At 37.0% G+C, this 13,045-nt stretch overlaps 1 protein-coding gene across 3 annotated transcripts in view; it reads left to right on the top strand.

Moving 5' to 3' along the window:
- Nucleotides 1-13,045, top strand: part of mtus1b (microtubule associated tumor suppressor 1b) — a 34,599-nt gene that overhangs the window by 14,141 nt on the left and 7,413 nt on the right. For all 3 annotated transcript variants that reach the window (XM_057331487.1, XM_057331489.1, XM_057331488.1), the window contains 2 exons: nucleotides 1,282-1,386; nucleotides 9,624-9,850. In XM_057331487.1, coding sequence (XP_057187470.1) covers nucleotides 1,282-1,386; nucleotides 9,624-9,850 — 332 coding nt within the window. The remainder of the gene's footprint in view (nucleotides 1-1,281; nucleotides 1,387-9,623; nucleotides 9,851-13,045) is intronic.

Here is a 13,045-nt window from a genome sequence, read left to right on the forward strand (position 1 = left end):
ATCAAATCAGCCTCAAAGGGAAAATCTCTTTGTTGACATGTCTTCAATAACCGTTAATCAGTGAGAAGCACTGATTGTCTTAACTTACGTAACCCTCTTTGATGTGGCGTTTTAGTTTATGAACAAGATATGATTACAAACACATGTTTAAATGCTGTTTGTAGTTCCCTAAATAGTTTTGCATTTGTAATTATGAATAGAAAAACACATGTAATTGTTATGCTAAGGGAAACTCCTGATTTAAAGAGATTTGGTCATTGTTTTAGAGTATATGAAAGCAGGTATAAGGGGTCATGGACCTTGATGTAACACGTACACGTAATAATAATCTTTCTTTTTTTCTTTTTCTTTTCTTTTTTAATATTTTTCTTATAGACAACAAAAAATTGAAGCAAAGTTGCATATCGCTGATGTCCTTCTGAAACCTTGTATCTCCATATTTTGTGATTTTTTTGCCATGAATAATAATTATTAGTGACCCTTAATGTTTGTCACTGGGTTTTGCAAATGTCTAACCAATAAAAAGTATCAAAAAGTGCTTGTCAATTTTGTACAGTGTTTTTTTCATTTCCTGAAAAATTTGGACATCTGAGGTTTGGAAGGACAGCAGCTATGTGCAAAAATGAGTATTAAAAGAATATTTGAAGAGTTCATTTGCAAAAACAAATAACAAAAAAATAAAAAATCTTGTTTTTTTATTGTGCATTCAAATTAATATCAATCAAACTGCAGTTGGGTTGTTTTGATTAAGTAGTAATAACTCAAAAATATAGCTATAGCGTTTTTATTTAGTAACACAATAAAACACACAAAAAAACATGAGAACACAATAGAAACATGATTTTTGATATTTTTTATAAACATTTTATAAACCAAGTTATCTGTTTTTGCAAATAAACTCTTCATTTCTTGAATGTAAGTAAATTCTGTATTTTGCATTTGCAAATTTTGCAACTTTGCAAACAGTTTCTGTCACACACTACTACACTTTCAAGTTTCATTATCTAATAGTTTCCATTATCCAAAGGGTTCAGGATTGGGTGTTAATAGTTAAGATTGAAAAACAATTTTGTCAAGGTCGATAATGGCCTTGTTAATTGTCCAGAATGGGAGTACTTATGGTTTAAACGGCTTTCTCACAGCCCCACCCTGTCCTACCCACTGCCATTAAAACACTCACATTCATACATCCTCTTCAGAAAACCCAACTCACTTCAGTGCAACATCTCACTGTGTGGTCTGTAAACATGAAGTTTGATTTCTTCTGCACTGTTTTAATAGGGCTGAAGGCCCCCGTGGTGACCAGCCACGTTACGGCTAAGAATAACCAGAATGCTTTGCAGCGCAGTGGATCTGCACGTCATGTTCGCTCAACAACAACAACAGGTAAGAAGTCAAGAGCATTGGTGTGTATGTTTGTTTCCAGAACGTTTACTATAAATATGTAAGATGTTTTACTAGGAAGGTGTTTTTTAGGAATCAGTGAATGTAGGTCGATCAGCATATGATTATGATCAGTGTAAATGTATGTTTTATTCATTGATCTAAAACCCATACTCAGCAATTACAAACTTGTTATGTTGTATTTAATGACTTGAACTTGTTTTTTTAACAATTTGAAAAGCACGATTTAGTTCTTTTTAAATTGGTTGTTGCCTTAAAGTATATTTAGTAGCGTTTTGACCTGCTGTCATTTAATTTGAGTCCTCCTGAAGTGTGTGTGTGTGTGTGCAATTTGTGGTCATGCAGGTTAACTTACATTGTGTTTATACTGTTCATGAAGGCCTATATGCAGCTTAAAATGGATTCTGAAACGTGTTTCTATGTGTTACAGTATAGTGGGTATGTCTTTTAGTGTGTATAGGGTAGTCGAACTGTCTTTGAATACATAATACAACCATGCACAAGCATACAAGATAATAGGCTACATAGTGTGCATGCATCATCCTCAGGTCTATAGTACACTTTGAAAATCTATAGCACATTGCCTCGGGCCAAAATTTCAGACACATTGAGTACCTTACTAATGCGCGTTTATTGGTATTTCTGGCCTTTCTGTCTTGTTTACTTACTAACAATTTTACTTTAACAGAATTTTACTCACAAGCATATCCTCCACCCCTCTCTAATTGATGTTGTTGTGGCTGTGCAGCTGTCTGACAATTGTGTCACACCACAGCCGTTCATGTATTCTGCTCAACGTCTCTCTGTTCAACAATGTCACTCATCAGTATTCCAAGGCGTTTGTTTCTCTCACTTCTCTCTTTACTCTCTCCCTCGGTTTCTTTCTCTCTGTCCAACAAAGGCATCCATTCAGGAAGCCTGCTGCTTGGTCGATGCTTCAGAAAAGACACCTGAAAAAAGAAAGAGAGAAGAAGAATTTGAAACGTAATTTTAATAGAAACAATGTCAACTGCAACAATATAAACCTGTTAACTAAAAGTTGACAAAAATGATATTAGAATTAATAATAGGATAATGTGATAAATTGAGATAACCATTTACGTTATATTAAGTTTTATGTGAACTTTCAAGTTCAATTCGCAACCTGTCTAATTATGCCAATTATCAGTATATTTTGTGCGTATTTAAGTACATTTTTATAAAATACCAGTAAATTTATTACCAGTATATTATACCAAAAAAACATATTGTAATGGCTGAAACATTGCTGATGTATTTTTACAGTGAATTCAACTCAGTTTTTCTATGAATCCCAAGCTACAACCTTTAAATGCAAAATTCTCCACCATCATGTAGCCAGGAGAGAATGACATTACTCATAAACCACCATCTCCCCGCTCTGCACATACACCCTCCCCTTCACAATTTTATTACCACTTTCTCTCCATCCCCCCTCTTGATTCCACGAGTGTGTGGGTCAAAGCTGCAGAGAGCGTGTGTGCGTGTGCAACACATATAAAGGATTAGTGCTTGCACGCCTGTGTGTAAAAGAGAGAGAGCGAGGGAGAGAGAGAGAGCGAGGAGGAGGATTGTATATAAAACACTGGCTGGTTCAGCATCCAAGAGGATACCGGTGAACAGAGCTGCCGTTCCCACAAGAGCTACTCGACATTCCCAACATCCACATCATCACCATCTTCTGTTTTTCTGGACTTATATTGTTTCTTACATCATTTGATCTCTTTTTTTGGAACAGGAAGTTCTGTTTTTCTGTCACTGTCAGAAATTATTTTCTTCACTCTTTTTTGGATTTTTCTCTTCACCTTAAGAACACCAACTGTAATGTGTTTAAGAAGAAACCGCACAAGCTTTTTCTAGCGCACATCTATTTTTCTTTTTCTCTTTCTATTCGCCTAACATATTTCTAGACGTTTTTTATTTATCCTGTGGAGGATTTGATTTTCCTCCGTTGGCAATTGACGGTCATGTTATGGTCTCCGCGACTTCCCCTATCGAACTTACACGTGAAGCTCACGGCTAAGGGACTATTCCGCAATCTCCAGCTGCTGCCAGGATGCAAGAAATCCACAGTGGTGTTCCATGCAGGTTTGAGAATCTCCCTCTCTCAGTCTGCGCCTCCATCTCTCTCACCATACGCCCCTTCCCCCTCCTGTATTTCTCCTTTTAACAACCTTCTCTCCATAGTTACTGTTGTTTCATCCGTGCTTTTGACAGACGTGTGGCAGCCTTCACAATTGTATTTTATACAGAGGATTCTTACAAAGAAGTGTGTGTGTGTAGTGATGTGAAAAGTCTGCTGGCGTGATCTATAGTGGAGTGATACCCGTGCCAGAGGGCACCACCATGTGCAGAGCTACAAATAGAAACCGCCTGCTGGTTTTCAGTGTGTTTGTTTATTAACAAATTGCATTGTGTATTCTCAAATCTATACGTAAACAGCATGTTTGTTCAGGTTTACAGTACACAGCGATAAATTATACTGATGATTTTTATTCTGACAGTAAATAAAACACAGATAGAGATAGATGGTGCAAAGAGCTTAAATTACTGATTGAAAACATGTTTCTGCACATTTTGGACTTTAGTAACAGAAATTCTCTCCACCCTAACCCAAATTCAGGATGCTGGATGCTGTCTCTCTCTCTCTCTCTCTCTCTCTCTCTCTCTCTCTCTCTCTCGCTCGCTCGCTCTCTCTCTCTCTCTCTCTCTCTCTCTCTCTCTCTCTCTGTATGAGTGCTTTCTCTCATATATTTTTGAACAGAAGATGTTCTGTCTGTCGAGTCTCTCAATATAAAAATCTAGTGAAACCTGTCAATAGCATGTTTGATTAATTAAAAGTTAAAATACTGAAAATAATATAACATGAATATGAAAGTAAAAAAATAAGAATATGATGCTTACTTTAGGGCCATTTTAATTTATTCACATTTTCTTCACAATACAGTTCTCAATACTGTAAACCCTTTCATTTCTGTTGATTTTAATAAAACATGATTGTATTTACAGTAATGAGAATCTATTAGTGAGTTTCCGCTGGAGTTAAATTATAATTTTCATGCCAATAATGTCACTTTTCTTATTTTTCTCTGTTTACTTATGGGTATAATATGTGTCTAACACGTTATTTGTAGGCTTCATGCATGAATGGGTGATTTTTATATGTGAGGCCCAAGTGAATCAAACACTGTGACAAATTTGACAGCATTTGTTACGTTGAGAGTCTATTTCCATCCAATCTGAAACAAATGACTTTTGTAGTTAGTTCAATTATGATAAATAATATATATCCAGCTAAATTACACAAGGCTCATTTATTTATTAGAATACCTGACAGAATATTTTTACCTGTATTACTGTAATTAGATTTAAATAACATGAGCCAACAAACATTGAGGTGTAGAAACACCATGTAAAGTACGTTTTAAGATGCTTGGTATAAGGTTTTGGACAACAATCTAATGCAAGACACTGTGGAAAATTCCAGAATATTCTTGAACACACACATTGAGAGTGCAGCATCTCCTCATGGTTGTCTCCATAGAAACTAGCATGCCGGTTCATGGTTCATGCAGCGCTGTTAGAAGCAGAGCTTATATATGTGTCCTAAACAGCCGGTCTGTGCGTGTATGTGCGAGAGTGTCAGGAGAGAGAACAGTTCGTACCCGCTGAACGCTTTTCATCGCATTGCACGTTATTGGCTTCCAAGCTGACATTCAAATGAATCTTAAACTGAGGACCCAGCCTCCTTATTCAGGCCAAACGCTCTATAAACCCTGATATTAGGGGTGTGATGTTTGTGTGCCAAATACACTGGGACACTCGGTGTACTCAAAGTAGGCCAGCTGAACTCAGACAGTCTTTTTTATTTATTTATCTGGCTTTAATAACATGCTCTGGGCTTGTAGTTTTCATCCCTTATCGTGAGATTTAATCTAAACTGCCTCTGGCCTCATTCCCAGAATTCCAATACAGATTATTAAACCGAACCCATCTTCTTTTTCTGTATGTGTGTGTTTGTGTGCGTGTATTCTCGTGTTCTTGATTTTGCTGTCCAAATTGCACGAGGAAGCTGCATAATTGAAATAACTGGTTGTAGGTTTTAAATATGTACAGTGAAGCAGAAATCTGAGGGAATTTGCTCAAGTAGAGTCCAGTGTTCTGTAGGTCAGTGAAATGAAAGAATAGGCAAAAGCTTCTGTCACTTTTAGTCAGAGGAAATGACAAATCCTTGAGTCACCTTAAGCGTTCTGAGGCATACCATGAGACTAGCTAGTCTGAAGCCGGTGACGACTGTCTGCGGATGCGAAATATTCGGGTACGATCGGAGCTTCGGATGCGTTAAAAAATTGAACTTGAGCGACTAGACCGCATACGACTCGCCAACCGGAAGTGATGTATTTCAGTGTACTCCAATCAAATCACCGTGTGAGAACTGAAAAGTATTACTTCTTTTTGGTTGAACTTTGTGAGTGACGCGCAAATCTTTTGTTATTGATAATTAACCATTTATTAATTTAATATTTATATATATTATTGTTTTTAATCTTGTCTCCATATTGTTCCTTACGAAACACTGGCGCTCTTTTGTCATACATGCATAGCAGTTTATTGTTTGCAATCGTTTATTTAAGATGGCAAATATTGGGAGAATGAAAGCTCTTGCGCTGCTTTATTGGAAGAAGCTTCTCTCCCGTGTTGGCGTGGGTTTACGTTCAGACGGAAAGTCTCTCGCGACTGCCACTAGGGGGCGAAATCCGACAGTCGTGTCCGAATGTCTTGTGCAGTGAAAAGGCGGCTTAATAGCGCAGTGCAAATACTTTTCTGAACATTCAATTGTTGATGATAAAAGGGTAAAAAAATCCCAAGGCTCTAGCCATATGTGGGGATCCAGGGATATGCATTTTGTACCTAGGCCAATACACAACCCCATCCTAGCGATGCTCTAGTATCCACCAAGAACACCCTAGCAACTGCATAGCGACACCCTGGAGATCACCCATTCTGATGTCGTAGTGGCAAATTTTGAAAATGTTGACATTGTCAGTCAGCCACAACTTAAGGACTGTTGAAGAATAGATCTTTAGGTTGGTCAGGATATTCAACGACAAGCAATTCCAAATTATGTGTATTTGTGTTTGGGTGTGTATGAGCATAATCACACTTATCCTCTTGACTTTGTGTTGACTTCCCAGTGAGTCACACCCCTGGCTTACCCTGTTTTTATCCCTGATCTTACCTTTATATACACTACAGTATAATATTCACACTATTATAATGGTTTTGAATGAAGTAATGATTAAGGTGGTATGTTATTCTACCACAGGCCCTGGAGGTCACTCTCTCTGTTCACCAGACTGGCCACCCCTCTGTCTTTCCAGCCATGTTCTGATAGGTAACATCAGTTTTTTGCCTCTTTTAGCCCAGTTCCGATAAATGGTATTGTTTAAACTCTAAACCCTACAGTTCCATACTGGCCTTTCAAAGATACATATTCCAGATCGCAGCATTGAGTATACTTTATGCTGAAACATCTCAAATTTACAGCTGTATCTAGACATGACTAAATGAAAATCTCACTTCCATATCTTCTTCTACAGTATTTTATTCACATTTATTATGAGGGACATTTTGTCTTTAAAATGTGAGTCCTATTATGTGCTGTTTGTTCTTTGTATTTTTAAACGGAACCCTTTTCCTAAAAGTCTGTGGCTCTGCTGTGGTATTATTGAGATAATTCTCTCCATTAAGCAAAACACTACAGCGTTTACTCAGGCTTTCCTTCAGAACGGGTGCATAATTTCCTCTTCTGCCCTCCAGCAATTATGTGGAAGTGTGGAAGCTGTTTCGGTGAGAGGTGGTGTGTGACCGTGTGTGTGATGTTTAATCTTGCAGTGTAATGAAAAGGGGATTGTTTCAAAAAAAAAAACAGCATCAAAGGAACACCACTATGTCTGTTAGCATAACCGTGAACATATCCGGTCTGGACATGCTTGAAGGAGCACCAGTGTGTGGAAACCTGTGGTTGTGTGTGGTAGGTAGTCACGGTCCGTCTCCAGTGGTGTGTTTGGGGGACAGCAATCACAGTGTGTCTCCTGTCACAGTAGACTGACATAAACACTTATTATGAGGCCTAGACTACATACTAATTACAAGCTTCTCGTAGATTTTTCCCGTTCACACAAACATACACAAAGTGATTGTAAATGTGTGTGCACCAGCCCCCTAAAGAGGAGCAGTGCTGTTTTTGAATGGCTAAAACATCATCAAACATAAAATATTATGTTGTTTTATTATAAAACAACACTAACCAAACACACTAATACATAGTAGATAATCTAGATTCAATTTATGGATAACTTTTTATATAAATAGTGTATGTTATACGTTTTAATATAAGAAATGTTTAATGATACATCTTATACATTTAATTGATGGAGTATTTCAGGTCAGCGGTGATGTGATTGGAGTTGATGACACAGTCCTTCTGGGCAGCGGATAGTGCAGCTGTGGTCATGTGACCACCGGCAAGGACATGGTTCAGCAGGGTGCCACAAGTTATTACTGCCAGAGGACATGTCTGATTAACACACCACACCCACTCTTGTATTATTAGAGTAGTTATTTAAGGGCATTACATTTCAGCCCATCACATCACTCATGACCTTTGTCCTCCTCTCTAGACGGTCAGCCAGAAAAGAGGTAGCAGCCATCTCATTATTTCAAGCCTGTGTTTAAATAATGTAACAGGGACATTCGTCACTGGTGATCTCTGTATTATTCATCACTGCATATTTGGGTTTGGCTTGAAATAGGTGTAAGAAAGAAATATATGAAGTATGGTCTGTATATATAAGTGTGGTCTGTTGTTTGGGAATATATCATAAGGAAGAATGTTTGTTTTTGTGTCTTTAATGGATTACTATTGAAACAAAGGGGGAATAGAGTAATTTCAATAATTTCACATGTTTGCTGAGTGCTCAGTTTCTTTGATGGTCACAAAGACTCAAAGACTAATATCATTGATGTAGTGTGTGTGTGTGTGTGTGTGCGCATGTGAGCGTGTAAAATCCCCACAGGGATGATGTTATATTGTGACATCTAACTGCAGTCTCCTCTCATTAAAAATCATTAATTATTTGTAGTCGATATGTGGAGACGTGTTTAATTTCCAAAACGCACACGATAGCTCCAGAGGCTATGTGATTTTAAAAACAGTGTTTGAGAGCCAAATGAATGAAGTAGTTTGTGTAAATGTGTATCTGCCAGTAGGGGGCACTATATGAACTCTTGAATATGTGTTTGTGCCTTTCGCATCCTTTTGATCTTGTGCCTCTTGTAATAAATTGACAGTTTGCTTTGAAATCATTGCAGGTTGCTTAGGAAACAAATATTACATTTATTTAATAATGTACACAGACTTAAATATTTCCTATATTTCTGTTAAGTTTGTTAAATGTACAGTAATTCAGCAAATAAAGCAAAAATCATAGGCACATACTGTATATTCAACTCTCTGTTGATGTATAGTGATATTATGTTTTTCTAATATTGTAAAGAAAATTCTGGCGGGTACATTTAGACACTGCAGATTATATCACTAATACACATTTGTTCAACCAGCAGTGCCATAAATACTTAATTTTTTTATTTGTATTTGATATATTTGTTTTGTTTTTCAATAGGCAGTATGGGTTTAAAATATTGAATCAATTCTTATATACCCCATACAATACAAGTGTTTCCTGTAGAAGAGATTGTAGGATGGGAAACCTTTGACTTCACTTAGCTTGTAGATGATGGGGCCAAATGCACTCTCAGTACACACACACTCTCTCTCCATTGCTCTTTCTAATGCACTCTTAATGTGCACTCTGGACCTTAGCGCATTATCATTAAGATTCCATCCCAGCATGCCCTGGGGCTTTTTTGGATCAAACTCAAGAGACATTGATGAGGGCGTGTTGTTTGTGTTGTTTTAGGTATTTGTTGTATGGGTTACAGTATGTTAGTCATGTACATTTCTTTCAAATGATGTCACATTTGTATCTTTATATTGTGCTACTGTGTGGGTGTGTTCTCTTATGAAGGAAGTTTTTTGGCATTTACTGCCATTGGTTGAAGTGAGATACTGTATGTGATGCTGGACTGTGAAATCATGCTTAACGTCATGACCACGCTCAACACCTGCTCTCTTACAGTGGACAAGACCTCCAAAACACCAAAAGCTGCAGGGACAACGGCCGGCAGGATACAACTGCACAGCCCAGCTGGGGGAAACGTGCAGACTGAGGAAGAAGAAGAGAAAGATCTTCGGATTCAAAATGAGAAAAAGAGCCAATGTATCCTGCAGCTCCGCAAACTCATCGCTAACGGCAATCGACGTCTGGAGGCTCTTGCGCTGGTTGTTCAGCATGTGTTCAGAGAGGTAAGAGCTTATTGCATTATTTAGTGTTTTATTTAATAACTACACATTTTGTATATTTTTATATCTTATTGGATTTTCACTATTGAGATTTAGTAAAGCATGTATGTTGTTGTAGAGAAAACAAAAAGATGATCATACTTTTAATGTCAAGTTTCACCTTTCAACTAGGTCTAGGTACAAAAAAATTGCTAAATTTTATAATGTTAAATTTCTTTTTATTAATCTTTTTATTAAGCATGATTAATCAAAATAAAATATCTCTAACAGTATTAAACATATCGTTGCCATCTTTCTGAAACTTTCTGTATGTCCAAATTTGCTGTTTTTTAGGAAATGGAAAAACACTGAACTTTTTTAATGATTGCATACTGTGTTGTCAAAGTTTACAAGTACTTTTTATTACTTTTTATTGGTTAGATATTTGCAAAATCCAGTGACAAACATATAGGGTGACTAATAATAATGATTTATGCCAAAAATTCATGAAAAATTGAGATACAAGGTTTCAAAAGGACAGCGATATCTTAGATGATAATTAATCACATTTTTTACAATAATCAACATTGTTTTGCACATATCTTCCATCGTTAATAATACAAGTCACATTATAATTTCAGTTTTTTAAACAATCCTTTAAACTGGCTGAAAATGCAATTGCAAATTTGTAAAATAATGTTCAAATGGCTTGCCATAGTGGGTCATTATCTATTTTGTCTACAAAGCGGAATAAACACTTGTTAGATAGTGGTACCATTAGTGAACATTTCCAGGTGTGTGCATATGTGTGCTGAAACTGCAAAAGAGAAAGCCAGGAAGTTGGATGACATTCACTTTAGATGTCATGCAGGATTTGGGTTAGTCAGTAAGCCAACCTTGACGTGAGCCCATAATGTGTTCTTATCAGCATCTGTGTGCATCCACCGAAAACAGGATCCCCCATTCTTTCAGTCAACCATTTGCTTCCCAACCTTGTGTTACTCCGTCATATTTCCCTAGGTGTTGTACTGCTGGTGTTCCATTTCTTATTTACTGTCTACCCTCAGACATTGTTCTGGGTTATGGAATGTGACTTCAGTGTGGCTCTGATATGTATGTGACTGTAACCAGCATAATAAAGGCTTTACAAGTCGAAGATGGAATAGTCAGTGTTGGATCAAGAGTCTCTTTGAGTAAATGTCAGAGGCATCAGATGCTTACGTGTGGGGCCCAGCATGATAAAATATCTGTTAGTGTTAGCATAAGCTCTTTATTATGCGATTGGCTGTATCCTGGATAGAGACCTGTCATGGAATTCATACTAATTTCGTTTTCTTTCAGTTTGCAAATATTTGCAGATAAAAGAAGCTGTCAATCATCTGTTGTAGCTAAGCATTTAAGCCTTCTATATTGGTCTGAATGAATCCAATATACGTAAACACACTGCATTGACATAGTGAGAGGACTTGATAGTGAGAGAAATGGATAAAATTATTTTCTCAAAAATGACCATTACCGGATCGAGCGAGCATGCTTGTTATTATTTAAATGTTCAGCCTCTGGTATTCATCTTGCTAAACCAGTAAAAGGGAATCATGATTCATCATCATTGTCACATTCTTGACTCAATGAACACAAGCAGGTGTTCGAAAGCTTTCGTGAAGATCTTCTCGGGGAGTAGCTCTGATATGTCACATGTTTTTGAAAAGAGTTAATGTGGTGCATAGCTTATTGCGCTCTATCCTTGAGCTACAGGTTTGGTATGCGCTAGCATAAGGGTCTGATCTTTTTTTAATGCAAATTGCATCAACTTTGACCAATCTGAAACCCTTGTGGTCAACTACAAAATGGCTCATGAACTTACATAGTACACCGTGAGAGTGCTGATTTACAAGCATACTGTTTGTCTGATTTGGGGCGTTTAGTAACACACTTCCATTTTGCATTTTGGTTGATCTGACATGAGAAGGTATGATAGTAAACCCTCACAGAGCCCGAGGCTGCTGGCAGTAAAATCATCCAGACCTACAGTACAGTACTAGGCTTTATTGGGTCGTAATTGACATCCGTCTCTCTGTGATTATGTGTGGTGGATTAGGATTAGGTGTGAACTGTCTGTTCCTTCTTTCATGAATGGAGGGATTTTTGTTTTAAAAGTTAAGCAAGCCAAAAACGCCAGAGGCATACCTGACGAAGTTTGGGACTTTGAGAGGAAAGCTCTGTTTTGTGAGCTGCCACGTATTTAAACAAATTTTATACAAAGCAAACGTACCTGCAGTGCATACAGTGCAAATTTCCAAGAGTATAGAATTTTTTTAAATATAATTTAAGAATATTTGTTGGATTTTGAAATATTTAATGTTATGATGCTAAATAAAGAAGGAATATTTAAGCCCCTGCATTTGTTTGAGGTTATTAATCAAATGTAAGCAAATCTGTGGCAAACCATGTGAACTTTGCATGAAGGGTTGACTTTTTGACCCCACTCTGTATACATACATACAGTACACATATACAGAAGTGTTCATTTGCCTAGATGTAACCCAGCTCTTTATTATTAATAACAATAACCATCCGAAGTAGATTCAAAGGTGAAAGGAAGGTGTTTTACCAGAATTTATTGTAGTTGGGTGTGGTCTTTAGTGAAAGGTGGTTGGAAAATAAGACGACATACTGACATCAGCCCAAAGGAAAGGAAGAGTTAGAGGTAGAGCAGGGTCTTACATCTTATTATTAGACGGCTCATTTGAATGGTTGATTCTGATTGGCCAGTCGCGACAGTCCAAGGGTTGGTTTTTTCAAATAATAACCGCTCAAAACTAATAACACCCTGTAACCCAGATGCTGCAAATCATTTTTGAGATTTTAATATTACACAAAAATTAATTATAAATATGTTTTAACATGTATGATATTATATTTACAAATGATTAAACTAATTTGCCTGTTCGTGACGTTTGAACGTCGTTTCTTACTTTAAAACCGAAACTAAACGGCTTTTCCTCGCGGAAGGTCTGCATTCGGTAAAAATGAGCTAATACAATATTTCAAATTCACATTTTATGTCCAATTTTCTTTCTTTCTTTCTTTCTTTCTTTCTTTCTTTCTTTCTTTCTTTCTTTCTTTCTTTCTTTCTTTCTTTCTTTCTTTCTTTCTTTCTTTCCATACTTTGACTATGTTCATTTTTCCTATTTAATCCGACCCATTTCATGCATTCCT

The sequence above is a fragment of the Triplophysa rosa genome, linkage group LG4 (genome assembly GCF_024868665.1).
Source record: "Triplophysa rosa linkage group LG4, Trosa_1v2, whole genome shotgun sequence".
Taxonomy (NCBI): Eukaryota; Metazoa; Chordata; class Actinopteri; order Cypriniformes; family Nemacheilidae; genus Triplophysa; species Triplophysa rosa.